The sequence below is a fragment of the Pseudopodoces humilis genome, chromosome 8 (genome assembly GCF_049639895.1).
Source record: "Pseudopodoces humilis isolate 2021_Gansu_Grassland_sample_001 chromosome 8, ASM4963989v1, whole genome shotgun sequence".
NCBI lineage: Eukaryota > Metazoa > Chordata > Aves > Passeriformes > Paridae > Pseudopodoces > Pseudopodoces humilis.
In genome coordinates this window covers 21,621,105-21,647,025 of record NC_142207.1, presented here as the reverse complement: position 1 = coordinate 21,647,025, position 25,921 = coordinate 21,621,105, and the positions used below count along the sequence as shown (strand labels likewise).

Below are 25,921 nucleotides of genomic sequence, written 5' to 3'. Positions count from 1 at the left end.
AGATTTTATTCTGGGATAAGTTGGTATAACATACTGAGACACTGGAGGTGGTTATTTAATACAATAAAGCTTTGTGCTGAATAACCGGTATACACCAGATTTGGGAATGATGCTGTGAATGAGGAAAATTTGTAGCTAGACTCCAGGGAAGGTGATGCAGGGAGATGATGGAATTTCAGTGTTTAGGACTGGTCAGGCAAACAACTGTTAAAGATTTAGGCTGATCTGTCCCGAAGCATGGAGAAAATAAATGAGGTATATTTCAAGTATTGACTTCCCTAGTATGAATTCTCTTTTTTTTTTTTCTGTAGGTTTAATTAAGATGAGATATGTTGGTTTCTTGAGAGTACTTTGCAGTAATTGCCATTTGGCCACGTTTGAAGGGGCAGGTGTTTCATGAGGTTCTTGTTGAGTACAGGAGGTAAAGTGATCAGAAACACCCACACTAAACTGTTCTTACAAAACTGGGGGCTTTGCTGTAGTCTGAGAGTATAGAAAGGGGGAAATAGATTGAGCTTTGAAGCTTGGAATTGACCTGGCATTTGAAACTAGTATGTGTTAAGAGGTTTATGTGAAATACTGAAGCCAGTAAATCTGGTACTCAGATATATTAATGCTTAGACCTCAAGGTTTTTTTCCGTATTTTGACTCATGAGATTAAATGTATTTGGTCCATTGTTGTACCAGTTTTAATGTAGGTCAGAGCGGGGCACTGGCTAGAATTGGTTTGCTTAATGAGGAAATGGTGCATAAAATTTTTTAATAGTTATAACTGTAAAGTGATAACAGTGGGCTATAATTTATAAGCAGTTTCAGCATTTTAAGTGATTTATTTTCACATAAAAACTCTAGTTATTTTATACAAAGTTTACTGATGTTTAGAGCTGGTGGTGGTCAGTGCATAATTTTTCCTGATTTTGCAAGGTGAAATCAATGTTTAGAGTGTGCTGGAATTATCTTAATTTATATTTGAAAACTGATGTATAATGTTCTTCTTTTAGATGATGCACTGGAAGATTTAAAGTCCCAAAAGAAAAAAATAGTAAGTAAAACTTTAAGAAAAAATTGTTATGGTTCACCAAAACTGGTGTATGCCAAATATTTGCACTAAACATGATCAACAGTTAATCTCGGTATGAAAAATTTAGGATGGAAAAGGTTCCAAATCTTGGATAACTTGCTCTCTTTGTGAAGTTTTTAACCTTGAAAGCTGTTTCCTCTCAATTTAATCACTCCATAAGGAAACTTGTTGAGAGAGGAAGCTGTTTTCTTTTCTTACCTGTTTTCTTACAGGCTTCATCTGCCTTGTAAGGTAAAACTTAAACTGCCACGACCCAAACAATCTCTGCCCCCAACCCTACCCTGCCAAAGCATCTCCTCCTCTCTCCAAAAACTCCAAAATTTCTATTATGAGGTGTTGTTGTTTATAAGTTTCCCAAAGTGTTCACCTCATACCTTCTGGATTTTGCCATGGTAGCTAAATTAATAAAAAGCCCACAAGAAAGGTACCAAAAATGAGTTGGATAAGAGTCTGGTATTATGTCATGATCTGTGTTTTATCACTTTTAAAATGTAGATGTAAAAATGATAACCTGTAACCTAATTATGTCACTGTCTTTTGGTAAAGATGATTTGCTAATATTTAAATGGATGTGTGCGTTTGTTGTAGTGCTGATATAAAGGGGTTCGAGAGGAACTGACATTTCGAGAGGCTGACATTTTCTAGGAAAGAAAGAAATGAGCATGACTACTATGTTATTTTATGAAAACTACTTAACTGAAATTAGTTAATGTTTCCAATTAACATAGTCATATGGTGGCCTTAAAGGAAAAGTTCTTGAAGGAAAAAAAGCACAGTAGAGAACAAAAGAGTTTTTGGAATCTTAAATGTGAAGTCTTCGTTTCAGTTTCAGTTTAGTTTTCTGTAATCATGAAAATCTTTTTTATAGAAGAACAAGTAATACAGAGTTTTTGTGTGTGAGAAGCAATTAGGACAAAAGACACTGAATGAAAGATTAGTCAGAAAAAAACCTAAATGTGTATTTTGCATATGCAAAACATCAAAACAACATGCTGTAGAAGAACCAGGTTGAAGCAATGCACAACACAAAAATGAAACAACTGCATAAATACTTCGTAGACAATAATGAATGTAGTGTGTGCCTATAGAGAATTTAAATATGAAAGTTTAAATTGCCATGAGTATATATGCAAGTGAAACTTTAATCATTTAAGACAAACTTCTAAATAGGTTACTGAAACAGTTCTGGGAAGTCCAATAATGTATAACTTGGCTGTTTTTCAGAGTCTGTGATTATCATGTGATCTTGTGGGTTCTTGGTTCCTAGCAAGGAACCAGAAACAGAGGACTTACTGCAACCTCTTGAATCAGTGCAGTGTTGTACTTTTTACTCAGAAGATGGACTCAAGAGGTTCATTATAATTTAAGATGTTCAATTAAGCATTAAAATTAGATAATTATTCATGAATCAGAACATGTTGAAATGAGCTAAGAGGGGATGCAGGTAGAAAGACAGAGTCTGATTCGTGTTTTAGATAAAAAACACTGAATAAATTGCATTCTGTAAAATTTCGTTTTGGTAATACTCAGATTTGATTTTGTTTTGTTTGAATAACTTCCTTAGGAATGTCTTTGGCTATGAATAACCTACTTTTTAGTAAAACAAAAATCAAGTGAAATAATGGGGAGGGAGAGATTTTTTTTTCCTGTTGAATTCTGATTTGTGGCTGAGTTTGTAAATAGGATTAGTTAAGAAATTTACATTGTGGTCCTCAAAGTATTTAGGATAAGTAAATTATGTATTTCCTGTTTATTTGTAATGCAAATTGTTGTCCAGGAACTGAGCCTGCTGCAACAGCTGTGGTTTTTCACTTTGTTGCAGCTCAGCTACCTAATTGCTGATCTTATATTGAAGACAATTGTCCTTCTGAGAATTGTTACAGTACTTGTGTTTTAGAGACATGTGGCCCACCTTTTCCCTACAGACATTACTTGTGTGCTGGGGAGACATACGGGTGTTACAGGGCTTACCTGTAAATGGTGTAAGCTCATCACCCTCATCAGCTGTAATGCCCTGGTGGGTTTGAAGTGACTGCTCAATAGAAACTGATTTCTGTTTAACTTCTCTCCTGGTTTTAGTTTCATAGTCATGTGGATACTCATGTGGGTAAAACACTTAACAAATACAGATACTTCATCTGGAAATTACCATTAGTAGTGTCTATCCTGTACTTTGACTCAAAGTTCGTGTGATACTTACTTCTCACAGAACTGACTCTATGCTGTTTTCTTCCTAGCGAGGACTTTAAAGCTTGTTGAGTTATTAACTGGAGGTAGGGATTAAGTTAAATAGTTGTAATTAAGGCACTACCTCAAGATACAGCTTTGTTCCCCTCCTTGATCATAAAGGATACTGTGGTTGTGTTCGTGACTATTTAGCTGTGATTTTGGCCTCAGAGTTTCTCAGTTAATGAGGATGTCAGCCCTTAAGCCTGAACATGGGTAGATGAGCAAGTTCAGAGGGTTAAGCATATTAAAGCAAGGGCACAGGACATGTCTTAAGCTGATACAACGGGGAATTAGTGGAGAGTTTACCTGGAACAGCAGTCTTAAAGATGGGATAATTCTTAGCCTGAGGACAAAGTTGTGAAGCTAGTATAGTAATTACCTTGCTAATTTTAGAATCAAACTTTGCTGAAGCTTGCTCAGCTACTTTGAATAGCAGGCTGAGTGTAATATTAGACTTTAACAGACTTCCAAACCATTTCAGGTAGGAGTTTTGAAATTGCATCTGTTAATCTGGAAAAAATACCCAGCTAGTCTGATTTCAAGACTGTCTTGGAGTTGTTAGTAATGGGAAAACCAAACCAGCAGACGAGTTCTGTAACTTAAATTAATTACTGTTTAATCTTCAGCAGTCTAGTTGTAGATAACCATTTTGATAACTATCAGTATGTGATAAAAACTCTGCTAGGATTTGGTTCTCGTATAAGCCCATTTTTGTCTAACCGGTAAATGCTAGAATACTGCAAATACGCAACTGGAAACTCAAAATAGAGTTAAAAATCATATTTACTGACAAAGGGTCAGTTGCCTTAGGTGTTTTAATGTTCTCATGGATCTGTTCAGAGTATACTTGATTACTGTGACTTAAATTATTTATTTCCAAATTTTATGAAACTTTTGCTATGTGTACTGGTATATCTTAAATGGTAGACTGAAATGAGTTTCATGGCTTTGTGTGAACATAAAGACCTCCTCATAGCTGGGTTTGGCATACCAAGTAATTCTCAATTTATGAACTCATGTGGTAGTATGGTGAATAATGAGTGGTTTGCATCATGCCAGTGCTTAAGTCTTTGGTTGCTAAATTGTCTTTACAAGAAGCTTAAAATATATTACTCATACTGCTCAATTTAGGCAGCTGATCTCATTCCCACAGGAATTCTGTTTGGTTGCCTGTTGGGAAGGAGTTTATCCAGGCAGTTCTTCATAGGAAGAGAGTTTGGGAACATGCTTCTTTATTAAGATCTCATTAATTCCATGAAAAATTCATGCTTAGACTGTATTACCTTTCTTAGTTCACTTGTGATTTGGGTTGCTCAGCATTATAATTTTATTGATAAGGATAGACTATGGGTTAGCCCTTGGCTGAAAGGAAAATGATTTTTTAGGAAAAGTGTTGGATCTCAGAGAATACTGGATTATGGAAAAAGAGTAAAAGGTGTTGAGCATTTTGCTGTTAGAGCTCAGCATTAAGTTAACCTTTCCAAGATTATGCTTCAGGATGGTGAGTGTTCCAGAAGTCAGTGTGTTGGTTTGTATTCATAAATGAGTTGCCTGTGTTGGCACAACAGCCCGTTTCCTCTGCTATGCAAACACAGAAGTAGTGTTTAAATTTGACACAGGCTCTTACTTTCCAGTAATTACACTGATTTACACATAGTAAATAAACTTGGACCTTTTTGATTCTTTATTTGGTATTGTCAGCCAAATTTTAATTTACTTTGGAAAAGCATACTCTGTAAGTGAAAGCATGAGAAATGTGAATATGCTTGTAGAAATCCTGAAAATTTTTATGTATTTTCAATAGATTTTTAAAGAGTCAGTTGTGATACTGAATTCTTGTTCAGATTCAGCTTTACTAGAATTTTAAAGCTATATATGAATTTCAAAATATGAAGAGTAAGTAACTTGCTGAATTATCCAAAAACTATGCAATGTGAAGGGTAACTTGCACATCTGAATCTTGTGGTGAGAGTTGAATTATGTTTTGAAATAATGTTACTGTTTTTGCAAAACTTATGTATCCACAAATAGCTACTGTACTATCTAATAGTGCTGTGGCGAGAAGTGCTTTAGATAAAGAAAGTGTCAAGTGATGGTGGAGCGTTCTGGTTTTTCTCTCCCCTAAAGGTCACTTTGTCCTGCAGAAAATTATTTCTCATTTTTCTTTTGGCCATACAGACAATAGCGTGCATTTTATGTTCATTGATGTGAACTGAATTGGGTTTTTAAAATTTCGATTTGGCAGCCAAATATTAGCACTGACTGTTAATGCTTCCCCACTTAGCTGCTTCACCTCACTAGCCTTACCCCTTTGTATAAAAGTCTGTCTTACAGTTTTTACTTTTATAGGCAATAAATACTTTATTTTTCCTATTAGGTCATTAATTCTACTCTTATTGCACTGTGAGGCATTTGTTTTACGAAGTTAGTGGGTTAACTCCAAAGTGATGCTGAAATACAAGTTTAGGAAGTTGATTTTTACTTCCTTCTTCACTCCCTTTTGTTTCAACAGTCCTTAATTAATAGCCTGGATAGTATTCCTTGGCTCAGACTTCAAGAAATGTGTGGAGGAGTGAGTGTTAAATGAATACACAGTAGCCATTAAATGGAGTGAATTTTTATTTAGCTTCTGAGGTCTATTTGTAATCCTAAGGTCTGTCTAAATGCAAAGCTCCTGCACAGTCTGTATATGGAGAATGGCTGAAACTTTAGATTCTCACTAGCTAAATAATGGCATAAAATTCATGTTAACCTGCACCATTTGTTATTTTAGCAGTGATAAATGAGTTTGAGAGAATTTAATTTTTTGACCACTGACCTTTTCAGTCTTGTAGTTTATGCCAACAGCAGACTTGAGAACAAAGTCCCCACTTTTAGCTGAACGTGGCCATTAGTCAGCATATCTAGGAAGAAGGGTCTGCTTAAGATACATTAAAATGTATTATAATTTCTATAGATATTAGATATTTGTCATAACTTCAGCTATCTCAGTTTTAAAGTTAAACTGCTTCTGATGTTGGCTGTTAACCACTAAAATAATACTTTACTAGTGATTACTTTTTTTAATTAAGCCCATGTATTAGCTATAAAGCCACTTGAGTGCATTGTAAATAAAACGCCGTAATAATGAAGTGCTTTAATTACACTCCCTAAAGTATGCATAGTTTTCAGTAATTTTTTTTGTTTAAATTCTTAACATGTTCCTTTTTCTGAGAAGCAGTTTGAATTGCTGTAAAGATGTAGATCCAGCCTTTAAAGTCATTTGAGCAAATTCCATGGCTCTTCTCCAGTTAGTGAGTTTTCACAGCATTTGCAGCAAGCTAATTGCTTCTGCTAATAAATAATCTAAAATCGATGCTGACAGCAGTTAATTGGCACAGGGACTTTATTCTGTAAAGCACTTGGCTAACGACCTTCCTTAAATTAATAGCATTAAGTGCTATGAGGAAATAAATCTAAGGAATTGCCTGTCATTTGCTTGTCATGTCTAATAACTTCCAATAATGATGGCTGATAGATTTTTGCACATTCCATTATTGAAGTTGGTGCTTGTAATTATTCTCCTCATTATATGTAAACAATTAGCAATATTTGGTGTTTCCTTGCAATAAAGCTGTTAAGTACAAGTAGTCCATTAGAGTTTAGAAACTATTTTTGAAAGCAAAATTTATTTTCCATTGAATACAGCAAATCCTCAGGTATCTGAAAATGCTCCTGGTTCATGGATGAGCTTCACCTTTTGGTAACATTGATAAGATGCTTGTAAATGGGAGGCTATGGTGGGGGGAAATACTTTGAAAAATTATTGATGTGTGGAACCTTTCTGTTTCCAGCTTGAGGAAGTAATGGAAAAGGAAACGTACAAGACTGCTAAACTAATCCTTGAAAGGTTTGATCCAGAATCGAGTGCAAAGGTGAGTCTTGTTATTGATACTGATGTAATATGAAAGGTACTATGGAGCTGAGCATTCAGATAATGTTATTTATAATTAATTGGCAGGAGACTGAACTACCATCTGCTGGAACATCTGCAACCTCAAGACCTGGACAAGGTAATAGCCCTGTAAAACGGGTGCTCTTTAGCATAGATACTCATCTTTCACAGCAATTTCCAGTCTAGAAGTCTGTCTATGATAAAATTTGTAGATCAATTGACCTTTATTTAGGGTTAATAGACTGTTCATTAGGCTATGCCCATTACTGTTCCGTATTTTTCAAGCAAGGATCTATTACTAAAGCCTGATGTTCTAGACAGCAGGATATTTAATGCTGCTTGATGTTAAAGCTGAGAGAAAATTAACTTCTTGTGGCACACTGGCAACTTTTCTAGAATACTAAGGTGTTTTCAAATCTTGTGTGATATTCATTGACTTAGCTTTTCAATTGTGTTTCTATTTATGGCTAGTTAGACCTTTCCTAATGCAGTGCTTAAACTACTTCTATTTGGTTCCCAGAGAGGAAAAAGAAGCTGATGCATAATTCAACTACTTTCTAGTTGCAAAGAATGGGCAGTTCTTTACTGGTTTATAGTGTTCCATTTAAAGGTGCTGTTGATTAAAATAAAATAGAAAAAACTTGAATGTGTTTCAAGGAAGCCTTCTTTCTAGATAGCACACACAAGTTTCAAAACTTGACAGATCTCACACACAGTAGAATGCTTACATTAAATATGTGATATATGTGCAGATATTTATGCAAACAGACTATTAATTTTGTTAAGGTTCAGTGTAATATACTGTAGTTAAACTGAAAATGGTTTTCTGAACAAAGTATAAAGGCTGCCTTGTACTGTAATACTGAGGATTGTACTTGTACTTTAAGACAGATCTTTTTTGTTGGCCTTCTGTTACAATCTGAAAGGGCTGATGCTCAAAATAAACTGCAGAATCTGATACGCATATTTCATAAAATATATTGCTTTAGAATTTAATATTAGAATTGTCAACTATGTGTTTAATTCTTGTGGGTAACCAAACTTCCGTTTTTCCCATTTTTCACTCTTGGAGTGCTCCTTTTGTTCAGTGCAGAGCACCTGAATTTACTAACAAAGGTGTTTATGAGCTGCATCATTGAATCTGCTATTTTGTTCTTGCTTAGCTTCAAATTGCTGTGAAATCACTTTAAGACTGTCCTTACTTGTTGACATTGACGGTGAATAGTTGCAGTGCGGTACCTCAATAGTGAAGCTTTAATCCCTTCTGATGTCTTAGACACAACTGCATTTTTTTCAAGTTTGCTCCTTAGCTGTCCCATGCTCCATTTCTGCAGCATTCATAGTTTTGTTCAGGCTGAAGGGCCATTTTGACACCCTGTTCTTTTCTCTGCCTTAATACAGCTCATGGGTGATTGCCAAGAGTTTTCTGTTTTACCTGTAATGCGTAGGTAGTCTGTTGTTGGCTATTTTTGAACTCTTCATAAAATTTATCCTTCTTGAGCTATGTTAGAAATCCCTCCAGTACTCCAGTGGTATCCAGAACTCCAGTGACGGATCTCTTTGTAGAATGCAAGTGGCATTGACCAGGGGATGAAATTGCCTGGAAATGTGTGTTTCTATATAGAAATGTGTGTTTCTATATAGAAATCTACAGATAATTAGCTATAAATTATATAGTGGCAAGTCTTTAGTCACTCTGGCTTTACTAAGAGAGAGCAGCAGCAGTTTTGAAACTCCTTAGGAGGTGCATGACTGATCTTTTCCCATCTACCCAGGATATGTAAGGAGCAGTGGTGAGAAGTGAGTTGGTCACTGTCTGTTAGTCATGTGTATGTTTGGGTTTTCAAAGCATAGTGATCCAGCCAGACAAAAGCAGATCAGTTGGATCCAGCATATGCTGTGTTGTGTTGATTGTGTCTTGACTGTTAATAGAAGGGCTGGGAGGGAGAGGTTCTGAGAGAGAATTATTTCTGAGAGCCAGTCACTGTAGGCTGCAGTCTATGTTACTAAATGTGGTATGAACAGATATGTGAAACAGTTGTTGCTGAGGAGTTTGCCCATGCTATCTGTGCTTCGAACTTTTTATTTAGAGCTAGCTGTAAACTGGTCTCATGGGCTTGGTGGAAGGAGTCTTTTAGTACAGTTTAATTAGCAAAGAATGCTCTCTGAGACTGTCATGGTGTGAACCAATAACCTCTAAGTGGGGACACAACTGAGAAAATGTACAATTTTCTTTCAAACAGATTCAACTTTTTGGAGAGCATGGACATTTTTGTTTGATCCTGAATAAAAGTGCAGTTTAGCTTTGGAAAGGATTCTGGAAAATAAATTTTGTGAATTGTCATGGCTTATAGTTGTATTTTTTGATCTTAAGGGTCTTTTCCAACCTAAATGATTCTGAGTCAATGTAACTTTGTTCATATAGAGAGAAGGGAGATCACAACTTTCGCTTACAAGTTTATTCCTCTACACTAAACAACAGCATGATTTTATTTTCTTTTTTCTGATCTGTTTTCTAACGCCTTGAATTTGGAATTGGTGCAGCCTTTTGTCCCTGTGTAAGTGGTTATTCTATTCAGACTATTCTATTTTGGAAGTGCTTTATAGTTCAAGAGGGACGCTCTGTTTTCGGCTTTGGCTTGTGAAATTATGGAGACTTAATTTCCAAATTACTTGTTATATGCAGTAATTATTTCAATTTTTAACTAGCAAAAAACCTACTAGCTTATTGCTGTTCACACTGAATATCTGTCCAAAATACATATTAGTTTCTGTTCTGTGCAGTATATAACTTACTGTAACTAGATGACACCTTTGTGTGGTCATAGTATAATTTGGGGCATGTAGTATGAGGTAGAGTGGTTTGGAATAATAAAATATTTGTTAGCAAGTTAACTTTAAAGCTTCCTTGGTATTCTCTTTGCTTGCTTTGGGCACTAGCCAAGTTACAGAACTCATTTTTTTGAGCTCTGTAATTGAGTCTTTTTGAAAAGAGGATAAATAATGACTGATATATAATTGACCAGTATTGTGTATGAGACAGCTGATGAAAGGTTAGTTAGTTTTTATGTTTTTGACTTACTGGTTGAAATGAAAGCTTGTACAAAGGTTTAATCAATATTGCATAGTAGTTGGTTCTCAGAAAAACAGCTGATAGCACCCCAATTTTCCTGTGTGTTTAGCTCTTTTTGCAGTTTTTATGGTTTTGACATGTACTGCTTAAATAAGTAATGATAGTTTTAATCCAGAAGGAAAGGAATTTGAAAATTTAAGCGCAATTTTGTCTGTTCAGAAATATTTTGAGGCATACAGTTAATGAATATATACTTACATTATTCAGTACTTTGGCCATGGAGAAAAATAGAGTAAGTATATATTTGCAGTGAAATATTTATCAACAATATTGTGTTGTTGGTACCTGTTCTTTTCATTTTGCAATACAACTTTTAGCAGGGGTGTATTGTAAATGAGATCACTCTGTGACCTGAATTAAAAGTAATGCAATAAAAGATGGTTGCAGGCTGTGGGATGGACATAAGCATGAGGAGGCAGGAAGGAAATGCTTGGTTGGTCTTTGATACTAAAGCCAACAAGTTATGTAAACTATTTATTGACCTGCAGTGAAGTGTAGCTCTGAAAATAATGTATTCTTCTCTGCAAAAGCAGGGTGTTTTGAAGTGAGGGAAAAATAAAATAGTTATGCTTGTAAACATGAAACATGTCACTGCCTCACCACTGCAGTGGTGTAAAAGTCTTTAAGAGCTCATACTGAATCATCAGTTGAGTAGATACCTCTTAAGTAATGTGTCTGCTTATGTCTGAAGTCCAGTGCTGGCAACTGCAGAATTTGAACTGTAGTGTGGTTGGAGAATAAACATGCCATTAAATTTTGCATGCACAAATACTGTTACTGAAGAAAATCCTTGGAATATTGCAGAACTTCATTAAACCTACATCAGCAGCTGTAAATTGTGTTAGTGTGGAGGTCAATGGTCATGTTTCTTAGCTAAGTTGTGCAACTTGGAATTATGGAAATCTGGAACTTTGCAAGAGGCTCATTTTAAACACATTGCATCTTAAGGCAATCCAAGATGTGTAAAGATCATATTCAGTTACTTCAAAAGACTATTAGGGCTCTTATTGTGGAAGGGCAGAGCAGATTTAAAAGGAATTGGGGGAGTTCATGTAGAGGTTCCGTATGTGATACTAAAATGATGAGACAGGGCTGTACTCTTTATGTCCATGACAATGCATTTATGGATCCTGGGGATGGTCTCAGGAATGTAAGCATCAGAAATTCAGGTTTGTGCTTTGTCACTGAATAACATCTACAGCCAGTCTGAAAGGAAATACTGGAATAGATGGGCTGTTGGTTGTGCCAAGGTAGAGCATTTCTCACTTTCTCATAATGCAGATTCTGGTGACTTCTCTTACTTGGGGAGCAACAGAGTGTTGGCAAGTTCTCCTAAGTATGAATCCCAGAATAGAGTGAACTTCTAAGTGAAGGGCAAAAAAAAAAGGCATTGTGAATAACCTAATATTTTGTGGAAACTAGCAATGAGTCTTGCATTCTTAACTCTGTGATGAGACTAAAACTACTGAAGCACATCTCTCTAATACTGACTGTAAAGTACTGGTTCAGCATCTTTATAGGAACAAAAATATGGAGAAAGTGTCATTAAAGTAGCAGTATCTTTTTAATTGAAAGTCGTTTAAAGAAGACTTGCCAAAAATGACCCTTCAGAAGGAGCAGGCAAAAGGGGCAAAGCTCTTGCAGGCAGCATGGAAATTGCTTAGAAATAGTGTATTATGGGCTCAGAATAAATGTGAATATGGCCATGACCTATTGGAACAGACTCAGTGTTCTTAAACAATTAAAATTAATATGCTTAAACCACATGATCTAGAAAGACAGTCTTAAAAATGTCAGAGCAATATCCATATGTAGAAACGGTCTTTGACATTTTTCTATGTACAACAATAATAAAGAGGGTTTTGTAATGGAAAAAGAATGGATGAAGATGTCTTTACAGATGTTTAAAATGATCTTGGAACAAGTGGAATTAGGCTTTATATTTATCAATCATTTTTTGTACATATGTGGACCTGAGAAGACTTGAGAAATTGCATACCTTTTAGTTTAATTTTTGAAACTAACACATGACCAACTTGACTATAATAGTTGAATAAATCATGGGTTTTAATCAATATTTTGTATTTGGAGATGGGCAGTGTCTGTTGGTCAGATGGCATAGAGAGAATGCAGTTATCCTAGTGTGGTTAAAGTTAAAAGATTACTGCTAATGTCTCACAAAAAGATCTTGAAGACATGTTAATGGAGAGGTTCATAATAAATTAATTCTTACTTTAGATAAAACTCTCAACACAGGAGCAGTTTTCAAACCAGAAGCAATTCGCCAAGGAAATGCTGATAGAATTTCTGCAACTACCTTACCAATTAATCCTGGTTTCCAAACCAGGCAAACATACTTGTTAAAATCAAGTTAAAATACAGAACCTTCAGACTCATTGGGTAATGTAACTTGGACGATGAAGTTGTGTGAAGTAAGGCAGCCATGCTCATGGTGTGGCAGGAGAAAAGAAGTAATTTGTTCTGCTCTGTAGGAATCTGAACTAGATAGATTATAAGTTAAGACTGTAGTTTTTTAACTTGTAGTTTTTAAAGTGGTGATGTCAAAGAATTTTAAATAATTTTTTATGTTGTGTATTAATCCTAATTATACGTACAGTAAGTAGGCATGACCATAACCTATGTATGTTGCAATTTTCATGGCACTAGGTTGGCTGTATTCCCACAGAACTGTTGCGTTTGACCTAGTACTTCAGTGATAGCTGCTCTTAGCCAGTGCCAGCTGGCGTAGCATGCTCACCTCCTCCACCCAAAGCAGGAGCTTAGCGTGGTAGTGTTGTCCTTTTGGGGACAGGCATTGCTCCTTCAGACTCAGCACACCCATTTTTCAGTGGCTGGTTGCCAGTGGAGCTGTAAACTGCCTGCTAAGCATTTAAACTCTTCCAGCCTGACACAAAGTCAGCAGATAAAATCTCTCTAATCTTGAGACTCGTGGAAATGATTTTAAAGTCCAAATGTAGTGTTAAATTCCATTTGTTGTGAAGGAAGACATGCAAGCTGGTTCAAAGTCCTTGTGCTATACACTAGCTTTGTAGGGTATTATAGCTTTAGGTGTGGATGTTTTTGGGGCGTCCCTTTCAGAGACTACCCTGCATATTGTTAACCACATAAATATCTGCACACTAAAGCAATGGTTACATTTCAGTTTGATTCGTTGCAATAATGTGTAAACATCAGGCTTGCGTGACTATTACAACATTTAAACCATTGTATGTGACTGGTGATATTTGGCTTCAGGTAAGAACAACTGAGGAAATATGTTTTTTCATGATAGTGTATTAATAGTAACTGATAGTGGTGTGAGAAGAGGTAAAAGTAGGGATGTGTTGTGGCAGAGCCCATTCTTGCTTTGTGAGAATCCATGCACATGGTTTGATGGTAGGGTGACTGTAACAAATGAGTGAAACTGTATCACCTGAATGAATCTTGTTCTGGTTTTAGAATTGTTTTTTTTTATACAATTTGATTATTTCTTTTAAATAACTTTGGGCACATAGCCTGGGCATATTAGATACTAAATGAATAATTTTGGTCCCATGGAAAGCTAAATACTTGAGAGCATTTTTAAACCATGGGGTAAAAGGTGGTCAATTCTATTAATTGTGGTTGGAGTCTAGCTGTTCATATGTCCAATGTTCTGCCTTAGCAGATACTTTATGATTCTGTTCTCTAATTTCCTTCTAGAAAAATGTTGCCCAAAGTATTTAAGTTATGATAACTGAAATTTAGTGTTCTCTGTGGTATTTACTTTTGTGTGATATTTACTTCTGTGACACACTCAGCTGATGATGATTAGTTTTAGACCTTCCTGGTTTTGTTTGATTCTGTAATTTGCTAATTGCTATAACAATATGAATGTACTTTTACTCATATCTTGCATATAATGCTAGATATTAAATCCATTATGTACATGTTCTTGTCAGAAATTCGTCAGAGGACTGCAGCTCAAAGAAATACTTCTGCACCCCCACCTGCAACTCCCAAACAAGGCTCTCCAAAGTCCCCGCTTCCAGCATCTCCTAATCTGCAGAGAGAGACACCAGCCCTGAGCGGGCTCCCGGAAAGAACTGCTGTGCCATCCTTGCAATCAAATGTTTTACCAAGACGCCCTGGATCCCCTGCTACTTCAGTGCCTGGAATGGGTAAACACAGCACTTAATGTTATTTACAGTTTATATTGTTTTCTCTGGTTACTAATAAAATAGGCCATTTTCATACAGTATGGAAATGGCATTTCATTTGGAAATAGCAGAGCAGTTATCTGATTAAGCAGGAGTTCCATATTCAATTAGCCATAACTCTTTACAGCTGGCACCTTTTGATGCTGAAACCTATTGCCTGAGCTCATTTAACTGTTATGGCTTCTTTGTTTAAATGGCAATAAAACTTTGCTGTGTTCTGTAGTCAACAATATAGCATACCTTTTTATGTTCTTGGTTTAGAAGAGCTCTATGCTTGAATAAATCAGGTACAGAGGAGAACACTTTCAGAATACATTCATGCGTCTCACTAAACTCTGCACATATTTTTTTCAACATGCATCTTGACATTTATTTAAATTTTTACTCTAAAAACTATAGTCATGCAACCTATACTCATAGATTAAAGTGGAATACCAAATACAACAGAAAAGTTGTCTGTGTTGTAGCTGAATACTAAAATGGCAGTGTTATTTTGGTAAAAGAATCCAAAGTTTAGAAACTGGTTGAAGTACGGTAGGAATGAGTATTCCTTAAAATTTGATTTCATATCCTGAAAGTGCTTTTCCCTTGATTTCTTATTTGGTGTTCAGATGGGATGGACTTTTAATAAATAGGGGTGGGCAGCACTGTTCTAGTTTTCCTCATGTATGGTAAAGTTGTGTGTGGGTTTGTGCTAGGCCTTTCATTCTTTGTGGGATGTTTGGCAAGTTGGATCAAAAGACAAGAAAAGAGATGAAGTGCTGTCTTGAAAATAGAAGGGGCACAGTTTGCAAGGAATCTCTTGAGCACCAGTTTAATGTGGAGTTCTTTGCTCTATCTATATATAGGGATCAAGAATATTTTTCTCTGCCCTGTGTTCCCAGTTTTTACTTGAAGCTGCTTAAGTATTACTAATTGTATGTCTTTCCTTACTAACTTCCATGATACAATCAAAAAGTAAAGCTGTAGATAATATATTGGCACTTGCTCTTTAAGATCTTGAGAAATTAAATGTTAAAATGCTTTTTCCTGTTGTTTAGTGTAGAGGAATAAACTCATCATGGAAAGTTGAGATCTCTGCTGTAGAGTCCATTAAGCCTTATTTGATGTTATTAATTCTTTAGCTGTGTTATGAAACTGCTAAATTGTTTTTTTTCCCTGAAGTGAGCTGTAAGACAAGTTATTATTAAGCCTTGATTATCTTGAAGTACCAGAAGTTACCTCCTTGCACCAGGAAGTTGGTCATTTGGTTGCTAGCCACATTTGCTGATACCTGATTACCAAAAATTCTGTAATGAGTTTAAAATTACATGCTCCTTTTTAAGGAAACTGACTGTAGAATAAAGTATTAGCTATATAATGGCTTTATTCTTAGGGGAAGATTCAGGCACGTTGAATAAGCTGGATGAAACTCAGCCTTTACTGCATAAATGCTTTAGAGGAAGAAGGAATATAAAGTGACTGACTTGTTTGAAAGGACAGTTGCCAAGTTTGTGATTTAAAATTTTTAATGTAATTTTTGCAGTAATGCCTGACAGGCACTTTTCCCCCCACTAAATAACTGGTATTTTGACCAAACACGTTACTTTGCTATAGATAACAATTGGAGCCACTGCAATTTTCAGTTGATATGGAAGCCCTCTTTTTTCTTGAATTTCCCCAAACTCTCCAGGCATATAAAATCTCAGTCGTGTAGCTGTAGTGAAAAGTACATAAATTCAGTATCTATAAGAATAATATGGTATCTAAGTGTATGCATGGCCTGCAACAAATATGAATACCCATAATTATCTCTGTTTTACAGAAGATTAATAATTCATTTTCATTATACTATATTTTGTAGGGGAGAATCAATTTAACATGTATTACCACAGAGCTCCCATATGTTTGAAAATTAATAACCAGCAGGTAGTTGAGAGTTTGCCAAGCTTTGCAAAAATGACCAGTCTTTCTACAATGATTGCTTTTGATGTTTATATTAATTACTGGTGTCCATAACAGCATGAGAACCAAGATGGTTGGTTTGAGTTATTAGCAGGCAGGTAATTGAAGTTGTTGTTGGAATGTGTTGTGATGTTTCATTCTAGGTAACTTTATTCAATTTTTACCTTGTTTATTCACTTTTAGAAAGTTCATATATTTTTGATTTACAAGTAAATGCAAACTTGGTGTTCTGAATAAAGGCCTAACTAAACATTTGAGTTTGTTGAGGTATTCACAAAATTATTACAGAGCTTTAATTTTATTGTAGATTGTATCAGTGCCCTTTTTTGATGGAAGGATTGGATCTTTCTGGTTTTTGTAAAGCTCTAGGAAATGAACTTTGCCTGACCTCTACTTTGGACAGTTTTAGCAGAATACAGTTTATATTGCACAGAATTTGTTCTGTCTTGCTGATGTGACGGTTTTCTTGGTCTAGGTTCCTACTTGAGAATGGAATACAGGGATAATTTGGAAATGCATTTACTGATCGTTATCTCCTGAACTAATATATTTTTTTTTTGTGAAAATAAGGCCTATTTTAAGAACATTTATGTTGAGTATGGAACTATTTTTTTTGCTTAACTGCTGGGTTGTAAATTGCAGTATTTTCTGAACGAGTTTTCTTGTGCTTCTAAAGATTAGGACAGTCAGTTTAGGTCAAATATCCAATATTCACAAGATGTGTCTTGAAAAATGTGCTGTTAGAAATATTAGTCTTGTTCTATGTATAGCACTACAAGAGGGCACTGCTGAAAATACTTGAGTCCTACAATGTTTAATGTTTGCCATAGAGGACAGAAATGTGAGTATTTGGCATGAGGTTTATCACAATGTAGTACATTCTGCCCTTATTTACTTTTCCTTTGTTGCTTCTGTCTGTGAAGATTAAAAAGTAGGAGGCTTGAAATGGTAATTTGCTGGCAGTTACTTTTAATGCTATATTTAGAGGTGAAGCCCATCTTGGATCAGGTTATTGAATAGTAAGGCTTGCTGTGTTGTCTTTGCCTCCTGGTCTGGAGGTGAGGATTTATGAGCAGTGGCTGCAATACTTGATTTCTTCAGTATGAAGAAGACTGAGGGGAGACCTCACTGTGGTCTTCAACATCCTCATGTGAGGAAGCAGGGGGGCCAGGCACTGCTCTCTTCACTCTGGTGACCAGTGACAGGGCCCAAAGAAATGACACAAAGCTGAGTCGGGGAGATTTAGGCTGAGTATCAGGGAAAGGTGATAACCCATGCAGTAGACTTGTACAAGGGACTAGACATTTTAAAACTTTGTGGAAAGAGAAATTTGTGCCAGTGTTCTGGTTTAACTGCTGTATGTTGAGGTGAAAAAGAACCATTGCTCTTACCTGTTCTTTAAGGAGTTTAATTTTGATAGTAGTTTTTGAAATACGTGGGGGAAATAGTATTTATAGTGGCCTTCTGGCTTCTTTGACTAGACATAAATCTGAAAATATCCAACTTGTCATTATATGTGGGATTGCCAAAATGACAAATAGCTGAATAGGTTTAATGTATAGACTCAATGCACACTGAGGGCATGCTCGTGTGGTATCGTAATTACACAGAAACCAGGGGGTGTTTCTGTGGTGACATCTTCATAAAATCATGAAATGCTTTGGATTTTAAGGGATCTTAAAGGTAATCTCTTTGAAATCCCCATGCCTTGGGCAGGACACCTTCTAGTAGACCAGGTTGCCCTGATTTCTAGTTCTTCTACTGTTGTCCTTGATTTTGGCAGATTTATGGGTGTAAATTACAAGTGAAAATTTGCAGAGTTGAGTGTATATGAAGAGAACTTAGTTGTTCTTTCTTAAAAAGCTTCTATTTGTTAATAATCAAATACTATTGGTATGTTAAATTCTTTAGAAATTATAAAATTAATTGCATGTCCAAGGTGTAAAAATGGAGTGATTTAACAAAATTTTAAGCTAAAGGAGCAGAAGAGGACTTTTGAACTATTGTGGGTTGAAGAATCTTACAGCTTTCCTGGTGGACTAAGAAATATGTCCATATTTATTAAGTAGATGCAATTATTTTGTTACACTAGCACACACAATAAAATATAATATATATTTATACAGTGGAAAATAATTTTGATATAATTCATGTTCTAGGTCTTCATCCTCCAGGCCCTCCTTTGGCAAGACCTGTTCTTCCTCGAGAAAGAGGAGTTGTGGATAGAGTTATTGAATATTTGGTTGGTGATGGTCCTCAGAACAGGTAAAATGTTCTTTAAGAAATACCTAAACACTTAGGGGAAAGGAAGCTTCCTAACCTTTCTGTTTAATCCATGTCAAGGTTAAAAGAATTGTAAATAAACTTGTCCAAAATTTTTATAATTGAGAAATAAATCTTTCTCAGTGCTTCACTTGAAATATCTTTGCAGGGAAACTGGTAATATTTGTGCAGAACTAACCTCTGTTATGAGTACTATTACCTGTGTGATGCAAAGAAAGAGATATGCTCAAGTGGGTGAATGACTTATATTTTGAACTTAAAAAAATAAATCATTTATCTCAGCACTTCAGCTTTGTCTGTTATAAATGCCTTGCAGATTACCTTCAGAACTGTCCAAACATATCAGAACTTAACATGTTTACTATGGCTACTTTTCAAATTAACTGTATTCTAATGAAATAAAGGCTTTATTTGGATGTTATTTTCTGACACTGATGATACTAAAAATATGTTGAATCATAGTTTAAAGTGTAGCTGAGAGTGTTTCACTGTGGTTAAACCAACTTCAGAAAGTATTATTTAATCTGCAGATTTAGTTTGCTTTCAAGTGTAATAGTTTTATTGTGCAAATCATGTTTTGGAAGAAAAGATACAAGGTGTTAGCCAATATGTAAGGTAAAATACACCTCCCTTCTGTGTGTCATTACTTAAAGGTATGTAACAATGTATTATTCATGCTTTCTAGGTATGCCCTTATATGTCAGCAATGTTTTTCTCACAATGGTATGGCTTTGAAGGAGGAGTTTGAATACATAGGTAAGAGCTAATCTTTTTTAGACTCTATTGTTTGGCTTGTGTTTCATAACAAACATGCATCATACTTCATTTTGGTTGCAGCTGAGTACTTAGCTGACATTGTGAAGTACTGCTTCATGTGGGAACGTTTTTTGGTAACTTATTACTCTGTATCTTAAGATTTACTTCAAGACTTAGAGAATTACTTTACTGCGACCTTCAGGTCATGGATTTTATGTGTAGAAAACTATTCAGTAGAAATAAGCTTCCTCCAATACATCCCTGAACATTGCTACTGGCTATGAATGGTTCTCAGAAGGGTTTTATGTTGAGAAACTATCTGTCATTAAAGTGTGCCTCTTTTACCAGAACTTAAACTAAATTTTCCTTTGGCAAGAAGATCTTGGGGATGTATCGGAAAAAGAGTGGGAACAAGCCCTGGGGGCCTATATGTGAATTTATGGCTGACAGTAACTTAAGACAGACGCAGCTCTTTATTGAACACAGATGTTGTATTTTGTTTGCTTTCTACCACAAGTGTAAGCCTGATGCTTAGGAAACTAGGGATTCCTAAATCTTGTATTTAATTTTGTTTTATTTTTATGAGTAAATATACTGCAGTGTAAGAAGAAGCTAAATTTTTCCTATGAAACCAAAGATATGTAGTATATGTTATCTTAGATCTTATGATCTTATATCTGGTACAACTCAATTGTACCAGAAATTGCCACTTACCCCCTTGTCTTGGTGAGAGTTGGGAGGACAAAAAGAGTTAAGTATTACATGGTATCCACTACTTTTGCAAAACAAAACTGTTTTTCCTTAATTAAGCACCACCGGAGCAGAATGATTCTCAAAAACAGAGTGAGACATACCTTGTGGAATTCCTAATACCTCCTTACCCAGAGTGTGAGGAAAGTGGCATCATAAGGGATGGGAAAAGAAAAATCATCTGCCAACTTAATTATTTTGTAGGAGAGAATAGAACAACACCATGTGGCAACATCTGGTGCTACTGAATTGTATTATTTTGTTCATTGTGGTCAAATCTTTCACGATGTTGGGCAGTACTCAGTTTCTCAGAGCTGAAAGCAAGCAGGTTTGTAAAAACCAAATGTCTGCTGAATTTAAAAAAGGACCTGTATAGAACAATTAATGTAAATTTGGTGGAAGTATTCTCTGCTACTGATAGTCACTTAACTGTGTTTAGTATTTTGAACCATATATAGTTCATATATGAATATATATATGAATATAGTGTAGGAATAAAGGTGAAATGTGAAGTTAATTAGTGAGGCTGCTTACTGGGTGTCCTTTGTGGTGTAGCATTTAGGTGTGCCTACTGCTTCTTCCTGAATCCTGCAAGAAAAACTAGACCTCAGGCTCCACGACTTCCAGACTTCAGCTTTGAAAAAAAGCAAACTACAGAAATGCGATCTGAAACTGAGCCTCTAGAACCTAGAGAGAGAAAGCCCCAGGAGACTCAACAGATTCAAGAGACAAAAGGTAAATATTCATGAAGTTCGCTCTTTTGTAAATGTCTGATGAAATTCACCATCATCTAGCTCTCTGTTGAGCTAAGTTTTCCTTATAAGAGTGACTACAGCTGAAATACTCAAACACTACTCAAACAGGGTTCCATGTGAGGTGATCAGTGACTGAAGTCTGTAGGTGTTAAAGGCATTTGGTCAGTAAAGGCCCTTAACATGCTTTAGCTTTTGATCAATCCCCCAGTTGTGTAGAGAGTTGGTCTAGATGATTCTAGTTGGTCCATTCCAATTGGAATACTACAGTTTATTCTGACTTCACAGAAAGTACAGTTTATGTATTTTTTTTCAATTCTTGTGTCTGCTCCTAGCTAAAGTTGTTGATGGTAGCGTCTTCCTTCCTGTACCCTACAATTTATTAATATTTGTCATTTTCTTGTGCAAATGATGGCATAACAATTTTTTTCACTCTAATGTTACTGACAAATGGATAGAAAAAAGCACTGTAAATTACAGAAATAGTTAAGGAGTGAGTATGTCCTAAAGTAGTTAACTTTCACTGTGTTTGGCAGGTCATGTGGTTGAGGTGTGTTGGAATTTCTGCCTTTGTTCCTTTTGCTCTTTTCCTCAGGGCAGGAAAATCTAGTAAAACTGCCTTGTTTAATTTCAGGTAGTTCAAAGACAAATTGTCAATTTTAATTTAACATAGTTCCTTTTGAGACATTTTATAGCCTACAGATACAGTAGGCATCTGGTGTACAGCCAACAGGAAGATGCAGTGTTTTAAAAGACTCCAGAAATCATAATTTCAAACCAGAGGATCTCCAGTTAGATGTGCTGTTGAGTGCTTGATGGGACTTTGTTAGTTTAAGCAGGGATCCTGGGGGAGTACTATCAGTGTGCAGCTCTGAGGTTCAGGCTAGAAACACACCAGCTGTGGGAAACTGTCAGAGTGTAATAGAGTGCTTCTGCTTGATTATTTTTAACAGGGAGTACAAAATAATGTTGGGCTTTTCTTTCTGGCATGAGCAGGCCAGTAGGGAAGTCACATTTAATGCTGGCAGTCTCTGGGCATGGCCTGATGAGGGTGCATTGTAGCAAAAACTTGGTTTCTTTTCCTGTGCCACAGTGCACTCTTACCTCAGTAAAAGTGCTCTTATTGGCATGAAAGTAAGACTGGAATCAAATGGATGGAACTGAGACAATGCAAATACCTCACTTGCCCTTAAATCACAGAGTCATCTTTTTAGCAAGGGGAGGGTAGATTGATAGCTTTTTGGACTTTTGAACTTTGAAGATTCTTACACAAAAAGACATACTTTGTTGCTAGGATCTTTAAAAGTGTGCTTGTTTTCTTCTGTCTGACTCAAATAGAGAGGTCTTTAAAGAAAGATATTCTACTCTTGGAGACATGTGCCTCATGGGCTTCTGAATATTATCCATTACTGCAGGTTTTTAGAGAGAGGTAAGGAGAGGTGCTTGCTAATTAATCTGGTATTATCATTGAAAGAAATTATTATGAAATTATGGCTATAATGATTCTGAGCTGATGAGTCAGTCTATAGATGTAAAAAAATTTTAAATCTGAAGAATTACTGTGAGATTGCTGTTAAGCATTTCAGATGTAGGAATGAAAACTGACATAACTTGCTTTTTATGGAAGTAGAATTTTACTAAACGTTTCAGCAGAAAAATAGGGTGGATTTAATGCAGTAAATATGATTTTATCAGTTTACCTTTAACAATGAAAATTGCTTGGTTTTTTTTAAGTGGTCTTGTATTAATGTGCTGCTTTATTTAAGAAGAGCAGGAAAAGAAGTAACTGTGAGCCTCATTGCCCAGTTGTCTTTTCCTGATAGGAAGTATATGGTGAAATTTTGCAGAAGAGGTGTAAGAAGTAAGTGCTATACAGATTTTTGGTTTTCTTGGTTAAATAGCTGAACTTTTCTGAATATGTGTGCTCCAAGATGATACAAGCCATTCTGTTTTGATAATTACTAAGCAGCCAGAAATAGAGTATGTCTTAGTATTTTGCAGAACTCTGAGAAATGTCTTGTTGATGGAGAGGAGGCCAGTGCCTGCCTGTGACTTGCCACAAAGGAATCTCTTCTGAATGAAAAAATACTTTCAGAGAATATTTTCACTTTTTCCACTGCAGTATGAAATATAACTGCTTACATGCAGTTGGATTTTATTAATAAATGAACACATTCTTTGATTGTAAGTTTAAGGTATAAAGATATCACTAAGGTTGAGCTCTGGGGAAGGCTTTTGTTCATCACAGTAAAATAGCTGCTGTTATAGCAAGAATAGAGAATGTCTTCACTTAGATGTAGACAAATATTAACATCAGGAAACCAACATCACCACAGTGCTGACAACACAGGGGAGTACAACTCTTATCTGTAATTCATTTATGCCATAGCTGTATAGCTCACAGAGATTGCAAAATAATGTGATAAAGAAATGCTATAAATATTTTTTACCAGTCAGCTGCTTTTGCTAATGGGTAGAGCATGAAGCTGAATCTTTTCTTCACTTGTATGCTTCATGTAGTGACAAGCATGATACATGCAGCTTCTTTGGATAAGAGATCTGAAGAATGCTTATGGGGGTGCTATTGGCATTGAACTTCTGAACTTTGTTTTAAACCTCTGGAAAGCAGAGTCATCAGCTGTCAGTCTGGTGCAGATTACTGGTACAATCATGCTTCTTTATTCAGCAGATTAATTTAGTAAATTTTAGTACCACTGTGAAGCAATAAACTTCAGCTTTTTTCTTACCTTACATGTAAATGCCTTGATTTTGATTCCCTCCCTCCCATCAAAGGCTAGTTGGTTTTCTTACGTACTTGTCTTAAATGTATAAATGTTTGGATCATATTCAAACAGGAAGCACTTTTAGCCATTTTAGATGATTAATTTCATCTTGCCTTTGTTTAGTACTGTTATGATGTATTCTTGATTCAGGTTTAGCATTTCACACTATTTTGAAACAAAATTGAAAAAAAATTGACTACATCAGTGTTTTGTGTTGAATGTCTGGCGCTGGTATTTAGAGATCTTCATTAGATGAAGATTTGAACTTCCATCTGTTTTGGACTTCTGACTTTACCACAGTGGTCAGCACTTCATGGACATCTTTATGTGACATCTCTAGATTTGTATGGAATTCCTTGACCATCTTGCTCAAATATTTTTGTGATTATTTGATACTGTCACTTGTAAGGATTCTTGGAACACAGCAATTGCTGGTATGTTTGAAAGGCTTTCCATTATAAAGGCAGGTGCAGAAAACTGAAGGGGTCACAGTAATGATCTTTAAATAATGACATTTCAAGTGTGTGCTCACCATGAGTTCTACCACAAATGGAGCTTAGCTTTGGGCAAGTGTTACAGAGACTTTTGCTAGGAATAAAACTGATGGAAGACAAAGGACTAGTATGTCTAGAACTCAAATGATTTCCTAAGCAGACATAGGTCAGCTCACCTTGAGTTTAATGACTTGTGGACGAGTTCTTTTTATTTAAAAATGTGTAATGTTTCCAGTCAGCCATGGTTCAGTTTTGCTGAACATATTGAGTTGTCTTTTTGGTAGGACGTAAAGGGTAGAGGGAATGCTGTGCTATCATCTGGCTTGTTGCAAAGGCTTCACGATAGTTTTCTCTGATACCAAAGCCATTAACAGGTTACTGTGAGACACATGTTCTTTAAAGACACTTCAGACATGTGGCACTGAGTGAAAATCTGTCTTGAAGAGGAGCTGTAGTAGTGAAGAAAACTTGTCCCAAAGCTGCTTGAAAGAACATGCAGCTGTATTTTAGAGCAATTACACCATTTTTGTGAATTCCCACTTAACAGACATTTTATACTTAATTTAGTAGTGATGCAGTATTGTGATTTCACTGGTTACTCACTGAAATACTCTCTGCAACAAGAGGAAGGGTGGCTGACTTCTTACAGTGTGAAGTGCATGGGCTTTCTAAGTACTGAGCATTAAGTAAGAGTGTTGGGGGGGAAAAAAACTGCTGTAACCAGGAGCAGGTTTTTTAAGGTTGCATTGTTGTTGCTCTAAAATATGCAGCAAGCATAGGATTATTTTTGCTATTGAGATCATGTGGGTGAAGCTACATTCTTGGGTTTAATGAAGGATTAAGTATTCTTCATCAAGGACACTTACATTTTCTTTTGTCATCTTTTTAAGTTTATGGTCAGAGCTTTCACTTGTTGGCTGCTGCTCTTACAATGACTTTATTCATGCAGTATTTAAATCAGGTTGACTTTAGGCAAGCTTTCCATTAATTGCTGTGTTTAAAATGGAATCACTATATATTTTTTATGAAGACTGATCATGTTTATGGTTGGAGTTAGCATCACTTACTCTGAATGCCCTGGCTACTCATTTAAAGGACCTACTCTTCAGTTTCTTGTAACTTTCTCAGACAGAATTATAAGACAAAAATTTTCCCTGTAAATTTGTATTACTCTGTATTCTGGAGAGTTTCGAGAGTTTCAAGAGTTTCAATAAGTTTAACCAAGAGCAAGTGAAGAGAAAAATAATAAAATACCTGTCAATTTTTGTTTAAATAAGCCATGTCTCCATACCTTTATTAGAATATAAAAATGAAAGCACCATCCCGTTCCTTTGAATATAGGTTTTCTCCTTTCTATTAGAAGCATCTGCTGGTGCCTGTGATTGTCCCTGGGTCTTACACCAAAGATATTACAAATGCTTGGCATCCTGATCAGACTGGGCAAACAGTCTCTGTACCTCTGTGAGACTAAGAACGAGTCACTGCTGCAGAGTGCTAAGCATGATTCAGTTGAGAGCTGCAAGACTGAAACTCTGTATGTAGGTCATGGTTGGGCTATGCTACAAATGAGTTGAGAGGGCATA

General features: G+C 35.9%; 1 protein-coding gene across 5 annotated transcripts in view; it reads left to right on the top strand.

The window, feature by feature from the left end:
• Window positions 1-25,921, top strand: part of LNPK (lunapark, ER junction formation factor) — a 49,121-nt gene that overhangs the window by 11,205 nt on the left and 11,995 nt on the right. For all 5 annotated transcript variants that reach the window (XR_015773093.1, XM_005519824.3, XM_014249592.2 and 2 more), the window contains exons 6-12: window positions 1,002-1,042; window positions 7,144-7,224; window positions 7,311-7,362; window positions 14,319-14,537; window positions 18,680-18,785; window positions 19,489-19,559; window positions 20,865-21,044. Coding sequence is in view for 4 of the 5 variants with exons in the window: in XM_005519824.3 (XP_005519881.2) it covers window positions 1,002-1,042; window positions 7,144-7,224; window positions 7,311-7,362; window positions 14,319-14,537; window positions 18,680-18,785; window positions 19,489-19,559; window positions 20,865-21,044 (750 nt within the window). In the remaining variant the exon portion in view is untranslated. The remainder of the gene's footprint in view (window positions 1-1,001; window positions 1,043-7,143; window positions 7,225-7,310; window positions 7,363-14,318; window positions 14,538-18,679; window positions 18,786-19,488; window positions 19,560-20,864; window positions 21,045-25,921) is intronic.